The 25,008-nt window shown below is 38.1% G+C and overlaps 1 protein-coding gene across 6 annotated transcripts in view; it reads right to left on the bottom strand.

Moving 5' to 3' along the window:
- Positions 1–25,008, bottom strand: part of LOC310903636 (uncharacterized protein) — a 503,466-nt gene that overhangs the window by 346,730 nt on the left and 131,728 nt on the right. The window contains exon 5 of one of the 6 annotated variants that reach the window (XM_083847242.1): positions 1,730–1,844. The exons of the other annotated variants lie outside the window; for them this stretch is intronic. Coding sequence (XP_083703368.1) covers positions 1,730–1,844 — 115 coding nt within the window. The remainder of the gene's footprint in view (positions 1–1,729; positions 1,845–25,008) is intronic. 6 annotated transcript variants of the gene reach the window in all.

The following is a 25,008-nucleotide window of genomic DNA, read 5'->3' as shown; positions in this document are numbered from 1 at the left end:
AAGAGAAACTTGGAATTTATCATTTAGCAATTTTCCACTTTTAGCAAATAGAAATGTCATTTGTTAATTATAACTTGGAAAGCAGAATACAGTTTCTGCCCATTATCTGCCTGATAACCTCATTCTGATGAATCAACTGCAAAACAGATAACACGAACAATACCTGAAAGATCCGGCTGAAGATCAGGTACTGCATACCCAATTCTGTTTGTGGATGCAGCTCTGTGTAGCAAGAGCTACGCAGTATAATAATCTTTTACAAAATTGATTATTATTTATAAAGCACTATAAGGAGTCTTTGCACACTGTCAGACAGGATTAGTTACTATTCTTTTAATACTCATTGTCTACCAGTGAATATATACTGGACATAAGGAGTTACAAGCTTATTTCCAAGGATTCTCTTTGAGAACAGCATCTTGTGATGAACTGAATGCAAAGCTGGGAACCAAGAGCTGTTCGGTTCTAACCTTCCCTCCAGTAACAGCTGCCTGAGCCAGCTGCCTGAAGTGATCTACTTGCTGCATTTGTAAAATTAAGATATAAACACCTGCTTGCTTACCTAGAGAAGAGTACTGGAAAACTATTCAGTCTTCAGAGCTGAAAGCCAAGTCTGGCAAATTCATACGGCATTTGGCAAGGAAGCATTGGATAGTGCACTGCAGCCCCAGTGTCGCTTTGGCACCCTATTGTATTTTCTCTGTATGCTTTCCAGCATAAGTTTAAGTCTCTGTTTGACCTCTAAACCTGTAGACAGTTATGGCTGCTAAACTATAATCACAGAATTTGTACCACTGACTTCAGAAGGATTAATTAGATGCCTAAAGGTAAGGAAGTAAGCAAATATTTGCAGAGTGAGGGTTACATTTGGTGAAGAGCCAATTTTCCCAATTGAAAATGTATAAATAAAAATCATGCCTAATTTGCTTCCATTACTAATGCTTTATATACTATATAATTGAAAGCAAATTAGATGCTTTATTTTAAATTGTTTACATACAAATCTTATTTTCTTAAAGAGTAGAAATCAACAGCCATTTCTCTCCTAATTTGATGCTGTTGTCACATATTACAAAGACTGAGCATAAGGAGCTTTTTTTTAGATTATCTCACCACGTACTGAAGTGAAACATTTGATATAACACTACCCAAATTAATTCAAATTAAAAAGTTCTTTGATTTGGAGAGCAACAATAAATGGAAAAATAATCCCAAAGGCTTATTAATTCAGGGAAGTTTCATATTTGATGGGCACACAAAAAAGTTTCCCCAAACATTTTGAAGTTACTGCTTGTATTCTTCATACAAATTACAATAAAAGTATTCATGCAGCTGAGAATGTCACTACATAATATATATATGGTTAGCACCATTTTTGTTAAACTTCCACAGTATCCCAGAAAATAAATTGACTCTTTCTGTTTAAAAAGAAGTTTAAAAGGCCCCCAAACACCAGTTGCAGACTCATTCTCTCAGAGATAACTCAGGAAAAAAAAAAAAAAAAAAACAATGACTGATACCACTGATGAGACCTTAAATCTGTGAAACAAGACACAAATCATCATCAGGAGTTCACAGAAATGGAACAACACTGCTTTTGTATCATTGACAAATCAAAGTTGAGAATTGTCTGATTATCTTAAATCTCTTGCTTTCCTCTCAGTCTCATTCCTCCACTGAACATATGTGAATATTGTTCTGGATCTACCACATGTTGAAGCATAATTACATCTGTGTTAAGGTAGTATTGGCCCTCTCCACTCCCTCTCCACACATAAAGTCAGTGAAGGCAGGTAACGCGATCGCACACATGTCCTTTGGAGCTCTTTTTCCAAGTATGATGACTTCACATCCACAGTGGAGGCATACAAGAGACACAAATACAAGAGATATTTTATAAGGTACACAGTAAAATCAAATCCCATCAACACAGAAGTTAGTTTCTCATGGCAAAGACTATCAGACAAAAAGTAAAAAAAAACCCAACAAACAGACAAAAAAAAACACCAAACTTCTCCAAGCTTGTGGGCAGAGGGAAAAGAAAAGAATAAACTTCATTTTCCCTGCCTTCCTTGATTTTTAAAAGCTGGTATCACCTACATTTCATCCTGAACTGCAATTTTGTATGACTTGTGCCAACTCTTCTCACTTATGCCCATGACAACCACATCTATCATAATCAGGAAAGGAAGATCTAAAAAAATTATGTCCTTTGAGGTCCAGAACATAAGCCTCCTTTCTTCAATTACTCCTGGAGTAAGTTCCCTAACCTTGACGAAGCTGTAGCTGCCTGGAACTTGTTCTATCCTATGACGACTGAAGCTTGTCAAGGAGACGCTATTCTCTATTAAATCCTTACCACTTCTTTACAGCAGACATCGGATTACACAGAAATTATTTGTAAGGATACAAATTACCTCATTCGCAGCCAAATGTGAAATTACACAAAATTTAGCAACTGTGAAATAGTTGCTCCTCTCCAACCATGTCATGGCTTTCTCTCATTTGGGGGATTCATACCAGTTATGAGATTTTTGATATTGCTTCTATATTTCAAAACTCCTTAACAATACTGCTCTTAATTTGAAATCTAATATTAAGAATTTAATCTGTTAATATGTTCCACTCCTCAGAATGCAGCAGTATAAACACTGCTGTCGAACACGCTACAAGCAGGAGGTAACGCTGAGCGTACTGTTTGATGGAAGAAGTGCAGAGACAGAAGTCAGGCTGCCTAAGGAGCACTCTTCAAGTAGTTCAGTCTCTTTTACAAACACTTTCCATGCAGTTCTGGATCCAAGTCACTCCAGCATTGTCTGTTTTCTAAGAACACCAGATCCTTAATGGAAAAACTGCTGCTAGCTATGTGTTCATTAGAATTGGAAATGGAGAGTCACTCTTCTAGCCTGGAGCCAGAAGGTGGGCTATCTTGGAGGCAGGGTTGATAGCTTTTGAATACCAGATGAAGTCTATAGATACAAGACTGGTGTCAAATGACAAGAGCCTTAAGCAGATGGATGACAGTGTGTGCGCACTATAGGCTGTTGTTAATTTACTAGCTAGAGATAATGCTTCTTTAAAATTAAAAATGAGTCATTGGAAAACAGCCTGAGAGGCATAGCCTGCAGATTCTAGGCCTCCTGGCAGGCCTGCATTGTGGGGGATATGGTTCTTTAGAGTTATGAAAATTAAAATTGCATGTTAGAAAGAAAGAAAACGTAATTGTTTCTTTTAGTAGCTATTTAGGCTATTCATAGTCTGGATTTGTAATTCTCAAGTACATTTTCAGTAAAATGGAATAAAATAGTCATAGTAACTCATAGACAAGATATAGATGAGCGACGGCAAAGATGTCTAACATTAATGAATTGTCACACAGCAAGATATGAGGTTTATGCTTATAGCTATGCTTTTATCATTTTGGAACGACCATATGCAAGGTCCTTCCTTTTCACTATTGCTCTGCATGTTGTTTTTTTCTTTGCCATTTTGGGTTATTTTGGAAATAGCATTTTTCCTTCTCCTTTGATTGTGGGATGAAAATTTGCTGTCATGTCTCTTGCAACAGTGGCAATATATTTCCATATCATAACATAGACAGGGCTGTCTCATTGCTTCCTTGCTCCATATATATGACCAGACACCAGATTCAGTATGAAGTTCTTGAAAGAGTCCAGTTTGATTAAAAAAAAAAAAAAAAAAAGTAACTTAAAGTAACTTATCTCCAAAGGCAAAAAAGGGAACTGTAGAGAATGACTGTGGAAGTGGATCACTTCTCATGCTGGTCTCTGAGGGCTACTGTCTAGAAACGACCGGGTCACTCATCATTACTTCAGCTGAAGAAATCAGTAAAGATTTCAAACAGCCTGCTCTCCAGAGAAGTTAAACTCTGGCTTCCCATACAGCCAAAAGTAATCTTGATCCTGACGAGGCGTTTATCTAAGGCACTGCAAAAACTTAAGTCATTGCCTTAGAAACAGAATCTGGACGGCCTGAAAAAATGCAGTAGGAAACACATCCCTAAATGACTAGATGATTCATTTATTATTATCATCTATCTAATGTAGAAATAACAAGGCCTAACATTTTTACAACACTTTTTACTGCTGCAGATGTTGGTGCCCGTTGAATATAATTGCCCCTGTAATCCCAGTTTAAAGACACTGAAGAATAAAGATACCCCCGTTAGTAGAGCTCTGCTTTTGGGACACCCAGTCCTACACTTTTGCAGTTGGAACATAGGGATCACATAGTTTTAAAATCCGTAACACCACTGAACTCATGTAGAAAGCTTGCTTCTCTATTCCAACATGCTCAGCATCATTGATCTCAGCAGTATTACTGATGGTTTACACGCATGTGAATGAGGGCAGAATTAAATATGGGATATTTAAAGAGATGTTCTGCAAAGCTTAAAAAGAAATGTGAGGAAAGAAGTGGAAGAATATGCATACAGTGAATTAGTTATCCTGCATAATATACTACAATCAAGGTCACATATAAATATTTATATACCATGCACTGCCCGTGCAGTATCATAGTGATTCCTCTCAGACATGACAGTGACAGAGACCTCTGGCACCAGCTGACATTTTTCAGCTTTAGAAAACTTTAAGACAACAGTATCAATAACAAAGACTTAGTCACAAGCATGTCCAGATATTTCAGTGCAGTAGCAGTGAAAGCACTTCTTGTTTCCACTTGAAGGTGAAAGGCTGACTTTACAAAAAAGTTTCTTTTTTTTTTTTTATTTTAGTCCTGTACAACACCACCTGTCTCATCAGCAGGACCACTCTAAAGGGATGGGCCTCAAGGCACCTCAGTCCCAAGATTCTCCATGCCTCATTCTTCATCCACGCTGCTAGTAATGTACCATCACTGGCACAGTTACACCTGAACACTCTGGTGCTGCCAAACACCTGGCTTGATTTTCCACTGTCCAAATGAAAAATAAGCATAATCTGCTTTTTGAGGATACAGCAAATGAGGGAGTTCATGACAAATTGTGTTGGTTTATGCAGAATAGTGATAATAAGATACAAATGAGAATTTTTTGCTTAATGAATAATACTAATCACGTTTCAACAAATGCTGTGCCCTTCTAATTAGAGAGAATGCATAAAATCAGCTTAATTTATTTGTGACTAGTTATACATAGTTTAAATATTTACTAGAGATTTACTCTAACGTTTGAAATGATTTTAAACAGTTCTTGCAGTAAAAACAGACCTGGTAATGTAAAGGAGGTTGCAATTCTAACTTCTGCCATGCCTTTCATTATGCAGTATGTGATGTATACCCTTGGTTTTCAAGATGCAAGAGAAAGGATATTATTGATTTACATGCTAATTCTCCAACTGTTACTAATTTTCTTGATTCCTGCTTCCAAAGTTGCACTTCCAACATTCATCACTGTAGTACACTAGAGGGGCTGAGCATCTTTTTCAATAAATTACAGGAACTATGACTAATTATAGTGATATTAACTATGCAAAGTAATGTGTAACTTAAAATGGATACGTTTATCATTTCAAATTATGCTTTTGACTCTTGATGGCCTAATACATGGCTGCTTTTCTTCTCTCTCTTTTTTTTTTTTTTAATACAGATTATGAACTGTGCTATATTTTCTAAAATTTCTGTTTCACGGATATAGGCATACCTTATGAATTTGATGAATGGAAATAAATCATTTACATCCCATAAAATGCTTAGTGAGTAGAGGACAAAATTAGTATCAAGGGCAAGCAGGGCCAAATCCTGATTGTTTTAGCAGTGCAGTCAAGATTCAGCTTGAACAGTGCCATAAGCATGTATGTACTATTCTCTTCAAGAAACACGCAGACATCTCCAGCGGCTTGCCAGAGGAACACCTGCACTTTGGACCACGACCATTAGTTCCCCGCTCAGCCAAGCCAGTCTCCCAGTACATCTACTTGATCTCCTGAGTATTGGGATGAACTGCTCTTCTGCTTGGACAATACTATCCTTAAACACCTACCACTTATCTTGAGCTCATTTGACTTTCAGAGGTACCTCCCATGGGATTTGACCCCTAGTTTCCTTGATCAAAGTTTACTCTACTAAAGTCCAGGGACTATAACCATACTCTAATACTCTCGTTCATCATTCCCCTCAGGATCTTGAATTCCACTATTCCCTGGTCATTACACCCATGTTTACCATTGCTTACCTCATCCTTAATCAATTCTTGTTACTGAACAGCAGCAGATAAAGCTGCAAGTCACCCCAGCTGGCCCTTCCAATACCTGTATCAGGAAGCTATCCCTGATACTCTCCAGAAATCTTTTTACTCTGACACCCTCCAGAAATTCTTTTCATAGCTTGCGTCCCAACATCTCTTCTTCCATTAGATTCAAGTTCCTATGATGTTAAGTATAATATAAGGTTGCCTTTGTTTAAAAATACAGATTAAACAAAATTATCAGTGCATTAGTTACATGCTTTTATTACACTGAAGCGGAGCTTTCAAATGTATTATAATGGCATTTTATGACAGCTTGAGCACCTGCAGTGTTTGTCTTCTACCCACTGGACAACAGGCAATGAGTTATCTTATGATTCAATGAAACATCAATCAAAAGCTTCAGCATTGCACAGTAGAGTGAATCAGGCCACTACATCACTCAAGTGACAACAGAAAGCACTGGGAGTACCACCAAGGAGCCTATGGGTATGCACATGTATCTACAGAAAAACTAAAAATCTAGCACAGTGATTTTGGAATAAAGTTGAAAAAGGTTTAGAAAAGATTTTACTGAGTTATCATCACATCTGGATATCTGATTTCTTGTGGAATGGTTAAGTTTTGTCCAGCACTCCTAACCTTTTGTTACTAATATTTCTAAGCTTCAAGGTCTCACTTCTCATTTTTGCTGCATTGGGAAGAACTGGGCCTGCTGGCTGTCAGGTTTTTGTTATCATCTGCACAACCAGTGCCTCTTCTGAGCAGTTGAAAATGAATATTTAAGTGGTGACCTGGACACCACCAATAGCATTAAAACACGTCAACCCCTTTTTAATGGTTCTCCCTTGCGAAGATATCCCCTTACCCTCCTCTTCTTAAACCTGGGCAAATCCAACTCTCACCTTCTCCTTGTGTGTAATGCGCTCCAGAGTACTTCCTATATAGTGGTTCTGATTGCTCAACTGAATGCAATTCAAGGAAGATTTGGTAGAAGACAATTTCTGAGACCCTATTTAAAATCATAAGTGAAAATCACTTACTAGCATCATTTACAATTTTAAAGCACAGCTCACAGCTGTCCTAGTTATGTTCTTATCAATCTCTTCTGGACAAGTATTCTCAAGTCCTTTACTTCATCTAATGTTTTCTAATTCTCCTCTCAAGAAAATTTACTCTCAGGAAGTCATTGAGAGTTCACAATCTAATTAAATGAAAACACTGTGTGATAAAATTTACCACAGATGCACCAACCAAACTCGTTAAGTAGAGCTTAAAGATTCTCAGATTCGAAAATTCCTGATCCAAATGTAGGCCCCTTTAGAAACTATTCAAACTGTGTCCAAAACAAGGACTAATGAGGTTCTGCCCTTGTGATGTCTTCGGGAACTCACCACAGTTCATTGCCATTATCACTTACAACACATGGGTATAGCCAATATGAAAAAAAAGAATTCGTCTACTTTCTGGTTCTGAAACTACTTGTGCAGTTTGCTTGGGTACTTAATTCTCTTCCTCTGCTTTGCAGGGAAAGGTAATAAAGTTCATAATAACTAAATTACTACCAGATTTAAAATTTCACACAAGCAGCAAACTTTCATCTTTGTAAACAGGATCTCTATGTTGTGTTCTATGCTTTTAATATAATATTTACAAAACAAAAAAAAAGAGGGAATGTCAGCCTTGGATACTAGAGTATTTTTAGTATTACAAAGAGAGTAGAAAGACTCCAGAATCCATCCTCTCTAAAAGCATTATTAAGAATGACTGAAAAATATTTCTTTGATAGGATCATTATCAGAAGCCATCAGCCAAGAGGGGCATAGAGAAAGGAGAGACGTTTAAAACCTGTGTCTCTTTTTTTCCCCTTGTATAGTACATCAAAAGAACAAAGTCCGTATCTAAATTGGCAATGTACTTTGCAACATGTTTCTGGAAGATTACAGAAAGATTATACATTCTCCCTTCTGTTGTTGTATATTACAGTGGATACTTGTTTTTGTAAGTAACACTGACAATTAGCTATTTTGAATTGTTGGATTTTAGAAAGCACTAGACAGAAACAAATTTGTAAAATTTTACTAAACAGTGGCATTTTCACATTCTAGTTGCTGCTAGAAACCTGTGTTTTAGGATTCTCCATGAAAGACAACCGAAGGCACTCTGCCAGGCCTGCTTTGAAAGCCCTGTTAACCTGAGCTACAAAAAAGCCTGGAGGTCAGAGATGGGATTCATAAGATTTCGGGGCTCTCATCTCCCCATAAATCCACCCAGAGGACTGTTCAGGAGTTTGAAGAAGACCTATGCTATTAATGGAACACAGGAGGAAGGTGATAGGAAATCTAAAAATTTTCTTTATATCAAAACATTTCCACACACCAGTTCAATTTCAACAACCTAGGGAAGTCAAATTAAAACAACATCAACCTCTCTCCCTTTCCCCCTATCCCCCCCACCTCCCCCCCCCCCCAAAAAAAAACCCACAAAAGTTAAAAAGATAAACTCTCTTGAGCAGTTGCAATTATGAACGGCTTTATCTTAACCAAATGCAGATTTTTTTAAGTTCGTGTTGTGACACCAATTGAAACACCACCAGCCAGGATAAGTATACGGCTTTTACACTGAATGGTGGAGGAATGAATCCTAGCTGACCTAAGCTGGCACTCAGTTATGTTTTGGTGAAATTCTTTATTGACTCATCTAGCTCACTAATTAACTTGACTCCAGTCAATTCCTGTTTCTTATCTACTACTTTTGATTTTGTCTCTAAGGCCAGCATGAAGTTTGAATTCAATGTACTGCTGTGGCATCATGATTGCAGAGCATCACCACAATAAATAAATAAATAAATAAATAAATAAATAAATAAATAAATAAATAAATGAATGAATGAATGAATGAATGAATGAATGAATAATCCTGCTTGTGGAATTTCAGCTCCTGGTTTGCTCCCCTGGTTTAAGATAGGCGGAAGGAGAATTGCTTTCCCCTCCTAATTTGATCAACTTTCTGCCTCAAAAAAAAAAATAATTCCCAGATATCATGTTTATCTGTGTAATGATTAGATGTGATCTAGTGAAATGCTTTTTCATATTGTACCCTGTTTCTGTATGTCATCTAAAATTCTATTGTATTTGATTTACTTTAAGATCAAAAAATGAAGCCATCTATGTTTAGATCTGCCCTACTCTGCCCTAGGAGGCCCAGAATTATATACATTTTCCACCAAGTCCTTTTCTCCAGGTATTCCATTTTTTCTGTTACACAACGACAGAATAAAACCGTAAACATACATACTTGAAAAGCAGCTGGAAATCCATAGCCTGCTCTCCTTTTCAATGTGCATCAATTTGGAGACAGCAGACTAACAAATTAATTTGCCTTGAAGGGGTGGAAGCAAGCCAAAACAGTGCTACCATTTTATACTAGGTGGAAAGGCAACGTTCTTGTATTTGAATAAGACTAGCCAAGGATGGGATGGCACAGCAGGACTACGAGACTGAAGTAGTGATTCTTTGGGTCCAACTGCAAATGACTTTACATCTTTACAACTTCTACATGAGTTCTTGAGGCTTCTAAATGAGACTGCAAATCTCATCCAAAGTCGTACAGGTAGCCCTTGTGGAACAACTGTGTCCTCTTACATTCACTACTACTACTCAAGACTGCTACGATCTTTCCTAATGAAACAAAAACCACTGAAGGATTTCAAGGGCAGTGATTCACAGTTCTTACCAATCCTTTTATTTTAAGCCTTAAAAATACACAGATTGGTATTTAAAGAGTGCTTCCTGGACAATTTATAGCATCCAAATCTCCCATATTGAGAACAGTGAGTCTTCTTGAAAGGAAAGAAGAAATATAGCCATTTAAATTGTTCAACATAATTAAAATACTTCTAACTAGATACTTGTAGAGAAGAAAAACACTACAGTTTCACAGGCAAAATATCAGTTCTTCCTTATACAGATTTTAAATAAGGTTTAAGTGGGATATCAGTGACTGACTGAAATACGCTCGTTTCCTTAGCTTCTCCAGAGAGGATTTCCTCCGATTCTAAATAGGAATAGCCTAATGGATTTCACTCAGCTGTGTTTCTGAACGTAAAGAAAGTAGGCTCTCTTCCCTGATGTCTTCCTTTGATCTGATATTGAGACATTCAATTGCCTGTAAATTCTCTCATGAGCTACTGTGTCTCAGATTTTCAGAGGTGCTGCACACCACAAGTGTGGCTTCCCAGGGAGGGGAGTGTGCTGAAGATTGTATCTGCGTACAGTCCAGCATCTTCACCAATGATATATTACACTGAAAGGCACCAAATACATCAGTATCAAGCAGCATGCACACATGAAGATCATCAGGCCCATTTTAAAAATGTGGCTATGCTAAAGTGCAGCCGTGCCCTGCTGCTTGAGCAAGTGAATTTCTTTCTCCTAAACAGCTGGACACAGAGAGAGGGACTGATGCCAAAAGCCAAGGGGCACAGTAGTGCAGCGAGTGCAGCGGGAGCAGGGCGCGCTGGAGTTCAACACAGGGGAGGCAGCGGTTGTGGGCTGAGCACTCGCGGTGTAACGTTATAAGCAGATAAAGACAAGGAGACAGCTATTTCCTATGCACGGCACAAAAGTTTCTAGAGTGACAATGCTTTGAAAGCCCGTGCAAGTTCCTACGAAGATCCTTCCACAGGGAAAGGCTTTAGATGTTTTAGTAAATGCACTGTTTACATCAGATATTACTCCAATTCTGGTGGAAAGTTTACTGAAATTCCACTCTCTGTACTACTTAAATGGATATGGCCTCCCTTATTTCACTAAACTGGTCAGATTTCTGCCTCCTTGAGTCTCTCGTTGCAGTAGAAATTACACAGAGACACGAAAGAGCGCAAGAGTACCTGGCATAATAGCAGACTTCTAGGAAAGTGCAGACTGAAGGCTCTTAATGAAAATGCTATTCCATCAGGCCCAAATTCTGTGGAGAATAACTCACTTGGCTACCGCACAAGTACGTCAACCCATACACAGGTCCAGGCTGCCCCAAGCAGACTGCTTCTAGGACTTCTTAACATTAACAGTAATGCAGTAAATCTGAATGAACAGTACTTACACACTTATCGAAATAGCATCTTTTAAATCACAATAACTGTTCCCAAATGGTTAGCACCAGGCCCTGCCCGGTTACCAGAATTCTTCCTCACACAGAGCGTTCCTAAAAGTGCCTTCTCGGTAGATGTAAATCCTCGGAGCGGTCAGAGCTGCTTCCACTCAGACTAGCTGATAATCTTGCGCAGGATCCTATTCCAGCATCAATTACAACTTCATCTTAAAATAGGTTAATGCTCATGAGTAAATGGAACATCAGAGTTATGAGAGGTATCAAAGTAGCAATGTGCATTCACAGCATGGACTCCGGGATACTCCAACCCAGTTCTCTACTGCTGCTGATCCTATTTAGCATGCTAACTCCAACTCCTACTAAAATGGCAGGAATACAAGACCCTAACTTGTTACAATTCATTTCTATCTCACCAAGGCCATTTTAGCTCACTGAAATGTTCGAGTCAGAGAAGTTTTCATTACTCTTTGGTTAATTTGGCAGTTAATGTCCTTGAGCTCTACATTCCTGTGTCCATTTAAAAATGTGGAAAAAAACGGGGTTGCCCTTATTTAGGATACAATCTCTGAGTCGATCATTTGAAAAATCTTCATTTGCAATTGCTCGGGTGGATAGTGAAACCATTTCCTGAATAACACTGCTTGCCTTCCAGATTCCTCCTGATGTTAGAAAGGCTATGTTAATTCTGGATCAGTGTTCTTTAATAAAACAGCACAGCAGTAAACACCAAAAATAACAGTTTCATGCTTAAGGTACTACATATTAGAGAAATGTAATGTTCTGACAATGTTTCTTGCTGTTTTATAGTTACCTGATAAATGTTGGACTTTCAACCCCTTCTATGTCCTAAGCATTCATTACATTTACACATTTTACAGTTCTCTAATATTTTTGCAATACATTTTCCTGAATCAGCTGATGACGTTTAATGGAATGTTTAAGACACAATATAAAACCATAAATGCTTTTGCTTATTCTGGGGAAAAAACTGTGCATGTAGATTGGTTTTCAAATTAAAAACTATGCTGGTGTACCCAGCATTTTGGCTTCTGCTATACATATTAAAATATAACTAAATGCTTCTTATGCAATACTGCAGCATAAGTACAAATAACATGCGTTTGTACTTTACAAGCAAGCTATATGATTAAGGAGCTATTAATGAAGTGAAACAAAACCCCAGTGCTAGAATGTAATAGTCCATGAAATTCTTATGGGGAGAAAGGGAATCTGCAGTGAATAAATATTAACCTAAATACTATAGAAAACATAAAGCAAACAAAAAATGCATTTTTAGAGCCAAAATTTTGGTTAAAACTGCTGACTACTTAAGGAAAGTCTATTTGCATACCACAGGGCTCCATCTGCTGTGGAAAATATAAGCTGCAAGAATGATTTAATATTTAATAGAAGTAGTGGCCGTTGTTAATTATAATTTGCACATTTACAAATCAGCACTGATAGCAATACAAATTATGAAATATAAGGGTGTTATGCTGGATACTGGGGAAAATAAGATGACAGACAAAGTTAATGGAGTATCCCTAACAACAGCTCTGTCAGAACACATCAGAGAACTAATCCAGTTACAAAGAGCCTGCAATGGAAAATCTATTTAAAATATTAAAATGCTGTTTGGTAAAAGCTTTTTCATAGTGCATTTTACTTAAACAGTTGCTTATTGCTCATGGGTCATTAGCTGTACACCCAGATGCATTCTGCAAACTGCCGTTTGAAAGAACAGTAGAAATTAAATAAGAAATATATTTCTGCAGCATTTTTCTTGAAATCTAGAATCAGCTTACTGCAGATTACAGACAGCAAAATAATACCAGCTACTTCCAAGCCAGGTGCTGTTGCTGTTACAATAACTAGATATTTCTTTTCCTACAAAAGAGTAGCATGCTATGGAGAAATTGACTCTTTTGAAAAATGCTCCAGCCCTGTAAGGCACTCTATGTGCATTAAGGGACCAGCACGCAGGGACAGTCATTGCAGTACGATAGGCCTGGTTTTAGTTTAAGGTTTTACATTACTTTGATTTCAACACTGAAGCTATAAATTGACTCTTATTTAGTAAAAGCACAGAAATTACCATTGATTGTTTTCATTAATCTTCTGTTTCACCTCACTTTTCTCATCATCATACAATATGGATTACAGATAGAAACCATTAATGCACAAATGCTTTAATAGTAACTTTGCTCACTGAGTCATTCGTGCTACTACTGATTTCTGTTTTAACAGCAGTAAGGTGGTATGTGTATAAACCATGAGGCAAGCCTAACCCCGTTTTATTCAACAGGTAGCTTAGTGTTTACATGAAAACATCCCATATTAGATACAAGGCAAAAACCTATAGTATTCCCAGGAAACAGTTCACTGAAATACATATAAGCCAGTTGTTCTCCTGCAGTACAGCCAGATCATATTCAGTCTATGGAAGGAGACACAATAGCTGTCTCCTTAAAGTCCAGCAATTTAACAATTCCATACTAGTCTGAAAGCCTGATCATGTGTGTTTAAACCATTCTAGGGTCAAGCACCCTAGTCTGCTCTAGCAAGACGCGTCCTGCTGCATCCAGTCAGAGTACCACGTTCTGGCTGCAGCTTGTTCTGCCCATGTGTATTGGATTTTCTTTTTTTCTTTTTTGCCCACATGCATGTCCATTTAAATGTCACTCTTCTATATTCTCTCTGTTCTCTCTCCCAATTCCCACTGCCTCAGGTTCTAGCAAAGGGCTCTCTGATGAGTATCAAACAGAAAATAGAGAATTGAAACCTTTCTCAAGCCACACTGTTAAAAGATAGGTTCTTCAGGTTCTATTCATTCCATAGCTGGCCTGGAAGATTTGCATAATCCCCACGTGTAGCTTTTTACTATGGAGCCTGTCTTAAACAACTGCTCTGCAAGGATGAATGCAAATAGTACGTACAGAAAGGATGCGAAAGTCAGCAAGATGTCACTTGCTAGATATGATGATGATAATGATCTGGGTACCCAAAACTACTGCTACAGGGGCACAATAATCCAGTCATGACATAATCATGAATTTACAACAATTTTTCTATTCTTTCCGTTGTTGGTGAACATGGTTTGCTCTCTAACCAGAAGAGCTGCATTTAGTCTTCACCTTGTTACTAACCTCTCTAACTGGATATGTAAACATACGAAGTTAATATATTTTTACTGGAGTGCCATAAGACCTTTGGATGTTTTAACTTCAGTCAGTCATTACCCCTCCAGAACATGTTCTTCTTGAGCATCAAATGAAAAACAGTATTTCAGTGCTAAAACCAGTACCCTCTAGTGCAGAATCAGTAGCTGCCCATTTTCACCTCATCACTCCCTTCCCTTAGTAGTGGGTTCCTATAAAAAAACATTCTCATACACATCTCCCTGCAAAAAGAGGAAAAATAGCTTTTGCTATTTTTGACTTTGAGTATTTATTGTGGTGCAATCAGAAAGGTGATTATAATGCTATCAAAATTAATGCCCAACAATTGCATAATGTACTCACATTTGTTGTTGTTGTTTTACCACTCTATTTCCTTGTGCTTTACGGGGTCTGTAAGGATCACCAGCTCTTTTACAAGACATGTGCTGATGAGGGAGATAAATGATCCAGAAGTTTAGGCAGCCTGTTCTGGGGCAAGCTGCCAAGACCTCTTTTGACCACTGATATCCTAGTCTCTAGTACTTGAAGGCAATCTCTACTTTCCGTTAGGCAGTAATTCTACTTCACAAAGAAAAGACGTTGCAAGGCACAACACCAATTGCTGCAAGTTTTTCTCTTTTGCAAAACACAAAAATCTCTGATTAGCAGAACAACTAAGAAATGAAAAATAAAAATAAAGTGGTTTAAGCATAGCAATGCAATTCTGTTTTATGAAAACTGTGCCAAAATAACATCACTTACAGATATTTTTTACATTCCCTTTGTATTATGCCACCAGCGCAAAGGGGAAATAAAGGCTATCTTAACACATGCATGAAAATGTCCTTGTTTTCAGAGGCTCCACTACAAAACCTAGATTACCTGATCTCAGTGCATGAGTACTATGCAGAACAGGCCAAAGAAGGAACACAGCAAGAACACGAAAAGTCTCTTCAGCGTGGTTAGTGGAGCAGCTCTTTGGCAACTGTTACTCAAGTTGGTACTCCTGTCTCTATTTATACCAGAGACTGTTTTTTCCTTCAGGCATCTCCAGGGTCAAGGCATAAGAAAAGTGCAGAAAAACCACCTATGTATGAACCCACTGTTTCTTCCATCTGTGTCACGTGCTGATCCAGTATGCATATGAAATTCCACCCTAAATCCTACAGAAGGTCCATTAATGGTTTACTAAACCATCAGTACTTCTTTACATGGAGCAATGTGCAATATTCTGTGGGGGATGAAGAAGTAAGAAGTTAAACTTCCTACACGTTACAAGTACTAGCACAGACCCTCTGTGTTCATCCTGGCCTGATGAGCCCATGTCATTTCAGTACCTTCATGTTTGTTTATTATACAATTGGTCAGATTGAACAGCCACACAAGTTGTGATTTCCAGAGATTAAATAAGATTTAGCTCCCATTTACAGCTCAGAAATCTCTTTTGTGGTAAATATTTCCATTCTGGGTCAGATACACGCTTCTCAAAACACATCTTACAAATTTAGGGGTGTTCCTCCAAAAACAGTAAAGCATTTCCACACAATAGCCCATGATGAGTATAAAGAACCTGTTCTATTCACTAGGCATTGTAATTTCTTGCTCAGAAAACATGAAAATAGAAACGCGCAGTAAATTTCCTTCCCCACGTTGTTTCTTGATAGTAGCACAAAAGGAATAAATGATTGCGTGGATGGTGAAGATGTTTCCCTTTGCATAATTATACCATATTTGGCCAGGATAATGAAAGGTTCTGTGATGTAGACACCGCAAGTGTCTACATTCCCTAGTCCTGTAGACATTAATAAATAAAAAGGCCTGAATTTCTTGAAATGTATCTAAAACCCTAGTTTCAGCAACTACATTTTGTTGTAATGACACTGTCTGAAGACCAACAGAGTTCTGCAGTACAATGGGCAATGGAAATTCACAGCAATATGGCATCCCACACTCGTGTGTGATTTATACAGTTCTCTTGAATCTAATTTTGCTGGGGACCCCTCCAAATCCTGGAATGCTCATAGCTGGGAAAGTACAAGGAATGACCAAATGATAAGAAGCTAATAGAGAAATTGGACTCGAACAGTGGTGGAAACTGGACTTGAATGCTGGATTTGACTGCTTCCTACAGGCTGCAGAGCAGGTAGGCTCAAGAGTTTTAGTCAGTAGTCATTTCAGATTAGATCTGAATAGTGTCCTAAAGGACATGATGTCCCTCTCTCTGTGCCAAGCCATCTGGACTTCTGATAATTGTATTTTAATAGTCTCTTAGGTAGCAAGTATTTTATCTGGATTTCTTGCTTTGAAGTTTGAATTAAATATTATTGATCTTTGCAAAGAAAACCAATGAGAAATTTTAAGCTATGATACAGTGCATTTTATGACACTACTAAAAAATAAAGTTGCATTAATTATGTTCCTAGGTTGTTTTAAACTTGCAATATGTGCAGGAAACACTGACAGGGAACTTCTTATTTCCCTGCAATTTATCAAGGAGATGGACACAAGGGGAAAATACTGTAAGACATAAGAGAATCATCCATTCAGGAAGAACAAAGTAAAACCTGGCTTTTTGGGGTGTTGTGTATTATGCGAGATTGCAAACTGAGACCAAACGACATGTCATCCTTTGCAGCCTATGTCCCAAACAGTACTGGTCTAAGAATATGTTAAAATAGTCTCATTTATTTAAACATAAAGTTCTGTGTAACAGGGAAATCCTCAAAAAAAGCAGTAAGATATCATGTAAAAGCACAGTAATGCTATATAACTCTTCAAATAATCAGCTTTGATTGTTTTTCAGGCAAGTGAGATGAAAGCTATTAATGTTTTATACAGTAACAGTACTAGATAGCAACAGTACTGAATAACCATTAATTGAAAGCAAACCTGTACTGTAACTGCAATGAACTTTGAACACCTACCATTCTCTGGGAATTGGCCAGCTGAAAGGAATTGAACTGTTAAAGCCTACCAACCAAAATGTAATCCAAAACTCCTCCAATTTCTGAATGAAATGTCTGTATTTGAGCCAGGCCTTATTTTCAGTATTTAAATATATATGTAGGTTCCTCTTTTGATCACCCAGATATTTAAGGATTTACTTAAATTCTGTTAAAATCGATAAAATTGGGTGTGTGCACAAAAGCACATTCCTAAGTGCCTTGATTAAAAGACTGCTGTTGGCTTCACACAGCATCCCAAAGCACAGCAGGCCTGGCCCTCCTGATCCATGTTCGCAGAGGCACTACTACCCCAGCACTATTCTGTCTGTCATTTGGCACATCACCAGCAGTTTGCCCAGGGGGACGTTACAAAATCACCCCAGTGAGACTATCCTAGCATTGAGGCCAGAGCCCCGTGTCAAACTGGTGTAGTGACCACAGCTACTAGCCACATTAACTAGTTCAGGTGTCTGAGAAATACAGAAACTGCACAGGAACAGTCTATAGCCACAAGCTCAGTCAAAGAATCACCTTTGAATTGATACCCTGTTTGATAAAGGCCAAGAACACACATTGTAACACTGATCTCTTCCATTACATTGACTAATAATTGTGTTTTTTCTCAAAATGTCTTTTTTTTTTTTTTTTTTAAACCAAAGGAACTGTACTTCTGTACTTATTCCAGAGGATAACGGGAAGTAAAGAGTTCTAGTTCACCCGGAGTAAAAGCCCCTAACTACTTTTGGACATTCCACTTCAACAATTCTCTTCTTCTGGTGTTATGCATTTAGCCAGCACCATATCTATTTACAGAAACAGCAGAGACAAATTTAATTCAGCATTATATTGCTTTGTCTTTTGAGAAGTTCTCCTCTAACTTGCAGAAGTTATATCAATTATCTCATAAAGTTACCTGACAGGTAATGTCTTCACCAGGTACAGATGCATGTGGGTGAGGAAAATACTGCAAAAAGGAAGTTATCCAACTGGAAAAATTTAGAATATACTACATCATAAAAATAAAAGTATGGCTGCAGAAAGTTCTCCTTTTTATTACTGCCAGTGTGTTTCTCCAATATGCTTATTGATACCTCCACCTGTAATACTGCCCTATAACTCCAGCCATGACATTCATCCATGCTGTTTACATGTGGCATCCTTCACTTCCTAACGGGTCTTTCCTCTTTATTTAGGTCCACCATAAAAGCATCCTTTCAAGTTTTTAAAAAGGAAAACAATTTTCCCCAATTTAATCAATTAAACATCTAATATGGGTGCCTAGACTACTGCTTTAAGCTTTTTATCTGATCAGGGAACATTTAGAGGCACAAAAGAGCTCTGAATAATTTTCTTCAAGTTCCGCTGACAAAAATGTCACTATGCCCGTAAGTCAGTCACTTACACTACACACCTACAGTTAGACCCCTAAACATATTTTCAGCTTTGACCTGACTTTACTTCAATTTAAGTCATAGGAATTTTACCATTAACTTCAATGTAACCATTTAAGGCAATGCTAAGTGCTTTTGAAAATCCCATCTGTAATCTCCTTTTAAATTGATGGTTAGGAAAACTCGACCAAAAAAAAGTAGCTTTACAATCATTGCTTATTTTAAAATCTATACATCAGCAACGTGTGAACATGATATAGTCTGTGCACATATAAGAATAAATGCATGTGTACATATAAATGAACTGAATTCCTGTGTTGACAGATTATTTGCCAAGTTAAAGCCAAATGTGATTTGAAATTACCACAATATTACACTGAATAAAGAGGATTTATAATGGAAATACTAAAAGAATCTCTGTAATAGTGATATTACTAGGCACTGCTGTAACAACATATATTTCACTCTTTTCAGCTAGTGTTGTTTTTCTCCTTTCTCTGAATGTTTGGGAACAGTAAGTGAAATGTTAATTTTTTTAAGTCAGAACCATCTAGCTAAACCATCCAAATCATTTTTGTATACAGAGATTTTATTTCTAATCTTTCTCTGCAAGCTGCTTTGTTAAATCCTAATGACAACTTTTATGCATAATGCATAAAATAAACTTTACCAATATTTAACACACTTTTATAAACATGTAAAACCCCTTTATAAGTGAGATGACACACTGCAGGGCATGCAGTTGCAGTACACTGAGAAGCCACACTTCCTAGATGACTGAAGGCATCTGCTTCGTGCCATTAATTTCTCAACATCGAACACATGTAGTTATCTTAGAATAGCAGTGCATCATATTTTCTATCTTTTTTTTTTATTAATAGACAAGTTAATTTTATTGCATGTATAATATGTAAGCTGTTTAAATCTACAATCTTTTTTATTTTTTTCTAGGAATGTTTGTATTTCCTAAACGAACAGGGGGAGAGGAAAATTGCTCCTTATTTTATCAAAACGCTTTATATTAGCAAATAAATACCTATAAAAATATATGCTAACAAGGAATCACTCAAAAATGGATGCTATAAATCTTCCTTATGCAAGAGGCAAAGAAATCAGAATAATAACAATGTATCACTAGCCTATGTCACTGAAATGATTTGTTTTACTCCTTTAATCTTTACCATATCTAAACTGACTATAATAAATGAATAATTACTCTGAATACAGTGGAGTTAATTGAAAATCTGCTTGAAGTATAAAACCAAGAAATCATAACAACAAATACAAGGTTTAGCCAGTGTTTAGGAACTTGTCTTTGTCAATAATTTTTAAGGTTCAGTGTAAATGATACTGTTTACCATCGTACATCATCTAACATTACTCTAGAAAGTCATGAATTATTTCAGACTTCCTATGAATATTAATAGTCTTTAGAGTCATGGTATTTCATCAGCATACACCCAAGTATTAAAGTCTTATGGGGTTTGACTTTTCAAAATGAAACCAATTTAATTCGAGTTTGTTTTATTCTCAAACCCTGATTTTTAAGTCCAGCGAGGGTGTACACTTTTTGTGTGCGTGAAGCTCAGTGTTTCCTTGAATGCAAAACATGTCACCTAGTGTAGGGATAGGTTTCAAAGCGCCAACCTGGATGTTCACGCCCTACTGTGTGTCTCAAACAATCGTGATCCTGAGAGGAGCTTGTATTAGCACTGGGACAGGCAAAATTGTGTTCCTGCTTCTTGCCTAACAGAACAACAAAGCAATGCTTCCTTGGAGAATGCACGTCTGTGTGTTAATCAAGAGGCCAAAAAAAGATATGAAATATTGCCTGAATTTAGGACGCTGCTAAAAGATAAACTGTTAATTACATTAACCAATAAAAATTTCCTGTTTGATAATCTTAAAAAACTGTAAATCCAGAATTTGCAATGATGCTGGGCAATATGGATTTTCCTCTCTTGAAAACAAACACTTAGTAATAAAAGCTTACAAGAGAGTAAGTGCACTTACCCAGTTCTGTCTCCATTGAACCTGACCTGCAGATTGCTTGTTTCACCCCTACAAGTGTTGTCATAAATTTGACTAGGGCTGGGGTTAAAAAGAAACATGATGTGTAAAGTAGCTTCCATACAGAATACACAACAAGAAGGAAACCTTCCACTCTTCTCCCATACAAATCCTTCTGCAGCACTGCTCTATTACTTTATTCATAACACAACCCAGAAGAACCAGGCTTGAAATTAGGTTACCACAGTAGAGGGCAATACTGCTCTCAGGCAATTGCATATGTCCTTAGCACTGCAGCATATATACAATTACTGCACAGGAAAGTCAGTCTTGGCTGTAAAACAGGTTCTCTATAATCAATAACTCCACTCATGTAAAAGGAAAGATCGTACTTTAAGTGTTGCTATTACACCACTGTCATCTCCTTCAGAAAACTCACTACACACTTCTGTAAAACAATTTAGATACATATTTACTATATAGGCTATAACCAGCTTGCACTAGAGGCATAGGAAACATCCCATTATTTAACTCAGAGTTAAAATAACAAGCTACAAGACCTGGCAGTGTCAGAAGTTCTTGCTGACAGAATCATAGAATCATAGAATATCCCCAGTTGGAAGGGACCCATAAGGATCACCAAGTCCAACGCCTGGCACTGCACAGGTCTGCCCAAAAGTTTAGACCGTGTGACTATGGGCACAGTCCAATCTCTTCTTAAATTCAGACAGGCTTGGTGCAGTGACTCCTTCCCTGGGGAGCCTGTTCCAGTGTACGACCACCCTCTCAGTGAAGAACCTCTTCCTGATGTCCAGCCTAAACTTCCCCTGCCTCGGCTTAACACCGTTCCCGCGGGTCCTGTCACTGGTGATAACAGAGAATAGGTCCCCTGCCTCTCCACTCCCCCTTGCAAGGAAGTTGTAGACTGCGATGAGGTCCCCCCTCAGCCTCCTCTTCTCCAGGCTGAACAGGCCCAGTGACCTCAGCCGCTCCTCATACGTCTTCCCCTCTAGGCCCTTCACCATCTTTGTCGCCCTCCTCTGGACACTCCAACAGTTTCACGTCCTTTTTGTGCTGTGGTGCCCAGAACTGCACACAGTGCTCGAGGTGAGGCCGCACCAGTGCAGAGCAGAGTGGGACAATCACTTCCCTCGACCGACTAGCGATGCCGTGCTTGGTGCACCCCAGGATACGGTTGGCCCTCCTGGCTGCCAGGGCACACTGCTGGCTCATATTCAGCTTGCTGTCAACCACAACCCCCAGATCCCTCTCTGTGGGGCTGCTCTCCAGCATCTCATCGCCCAGTCTGTACGTATAGCCAGGGTTGCCCCGTCCCAGGTGCAGGACCCGGCTCTTGCTCTTGTTAAACTTCATGCGGTTGGTGATCGCCCAGCTCTCCAATTTGTCCAGATCTCTCTGCAAGTGCTTTTGCATTACTGCATGCAGATGCTGTTGTTCCCTTTAGGAAGGTTTTCCCTTTTACTGGTTGTATTTTCATCATTTCTCTCATGGCAGCCTCATGATTTTGGGGAGTAATGATTCCTGCTTCTGAGAATGTTATTTGCACACTAGAAATATCTGTTATTGTATGACAGGCACCTGGCAAATCTGCCTAAAGCTTCTTTGGAAAATACAAATTTTAAGAAACTTTGAATGGTCAGAAGACACATCTGGGAAAAAGAACCAGGGCAGCATGTGCAAATTCAGCCTTAGCAGCCCCAAACTAACTAAACCCTGAATGCTACAAATACTCAGTGCTCCTCCTATAGCTGAACTGGGCAGGGGGATGGTTGAGGCAGCAAGGTCACCTCACCCCACTAGCCAGGAAAAGCTTTTTCTCTCAGTAAGACAAAATCCAGCACCTGTGCATAGTCCTCTGTGAACTAACTTGCACTCAGATGTCATAGTGAAAGAGGGAACCTGCCAAGTACTTGCTGATGGTAGAAGCAGGAAGAGATTCACAACTCTTGAGTACAAGACCATGTTTCTGGAGCAACTTCTGGCTTCTCACATTGTCTGCCTGTTGTTCTTTTGCCTCCAAACACAACCTGTTCTTTGTTGTGTAGACATGTCTCAACTACTCCTGCATTCCCTTTCTTGATACCTACCCTCTTCAGTTCAAATCGTTTACCCCATGACGGCTTGTTTTGTTTCTCCTCCTCTCTTATTTCTCATTTTTAATTGCCTTTCTGAATCCAGCAGATTTTTCTACTTTTCTCCATGTTCTGCTGGATTCTCCCAACAGTAAGCTCTTGTGCTGAGCATCACAGTTCTACCTGGAGGCGTAGGAACAATCCTGTTCAGCATCCCTACAGGCCTGCAGCATAGCATCTTCAGAGCAGATAGATTCTTTAGGGAATGTAAATAGCAAAAAAAAATAAAAAATTTAAAGCCCTACTCAGTCTGTAGAAACAAAAATTATTCTGATACATGTAATATGAACATACTTAGGAAAAATTTTAACACCAGGGTAACCCTGCCAAATTTCAACACTCATGGCAGAAAAAGAGCTTCTCAACAAGCAAGAACATTCTTTGGGCAGCCAGAGAAATTGTCTCCTCATAACCTTTACTTGGAAATGAGTAAAGTGTCAAAGCTTAATCATCGAACACGTAGTATTTAGGACAGATGCCTGCCATGGAAAATGCCAGCAAAGATATTAAAGTTTGGTAGAGTTATAAACTACTCATTTATCAATAGGAAGAAAAGACAATTATCAGTAGAATTATTTCTAAACTCTGATGGTTGTGACAAGAAACATGACAAGAGAGTCACATGCAAACTTTGAGTTTTCAGTTGGTAACAAGGGGCTCAGTGCTCATAACCAGGAAAGAATGACGACTTTGCAATCTCAGCTGGACACAGGGGGAAGAATGTGTCTTGTGTGGCATTGTATCAGGAACGCTGAATCTTAAAAGGCACAGACTGTGACAGTGTAAGCTGAAGAACCCTGCAGGGTTGGAGCTGTCATGATTAGCAAGTTTGGGGCAGGGACGAACATGGAAAACTCCTCTTTTGTTGTTCCTTAGAAACTGTTATTGCCACAGGAACTTTTGTCTTGTGACTATGGTCCCCTGCAGCTGGAACTCTAGGCAGGCTGCCTCTTCACTGATGACCACCTTCTGCCTGACCAACATTTGAAAATGGGAAGATTTTCAGAGAAAAAAGAAACAACATTTAAAAGTAGACATTAAAAGTACTGTAAAATTTCCCTAAAAATACACAAATGGAAAGCTAAAACCCCTTTCTAGAAATGTGCACCTTCTTGTTTCTCCGGATAGTAAATGCAGGATCGCCTTTCTGCTGTACCAGAGGTGTAAGCATATGTAAGTGCAGCATGCCATCGAGAGGTGCCGTCTTATTCTACTACAGGAATTTGTGCAGCCTATTAGCAGTTGGTGGAAATGATCTCAAATAAAAGGTTTTTGTGAAACAAGGAATTCTTTTGATAACACTGTTATTGCATGAGAGAACATACCGTATATGTTCACCTCACTCTACCCGAGAAAATTATATACAGGACAATATATGCCTTTCAGAAATAGTGCTTTAAATTAGTACAGAAGGAAAAGATTATCTTTTCTTCTGAAATAATTTTACTTTTTTTTACAAGGAAGCTGAAACATATCTATCAGAAGAAGGATTATAACAAAGCAGCTGGAACTCTGGAACCTCTGTAATATATTGCACATTTTAATCATGTTTGATACAACAGTCTTTATATGGATATCAATTACACTAATGACTCTTACATAATACCCTTGGGTGTCTAAGGGATGTGTATTGTCACCTCCCCTTTGTCATAAAAATAGAGAGCAGTTCTATATACACACTAAAGTAGTTTCTTTCATTTTTATATAATGAATGAGTAACACTGTAAAAAAAGACATTTTATCCCATATTAGTTTAGCAAACAGAAGAGATTTCACATATGACAGTGCTAAATATACTCTTAAGCTGCTAATAAAGACAAAGCCTGAGGGGAAAAATTCTAATGATGAGCAATGCCAGAAGTTTTTATTTCTGGATCTAAAGTAAAAATGTTTCACTTAGGTATAGTTTTAGAGGCATCAGAGAAGAAACCAGGGTTTCCAATAATTTTTATCTCTAATAAAATCACTTGAATTAATTTGAGCAACATTACAGCACTGAAAAATGCTTTTAAAGGTACTGTTATTTGCGTAACT

Source organism: Anser anser (assembly GCF_964211835.1).
Source record: "Anser anser genome assembly, chromosome: 8".
NCBI classification, from domain to species: Eukaryota; Metazoa; Chordata; class Aves; order Anseriformes; family Anatidae; genus Anser; species Anser anser.
The sequence above is the reverse complement of the archived record's forward strand: the minus strand, read 5'-3'. Positions and strand labels throughout refer to the sequence as shown.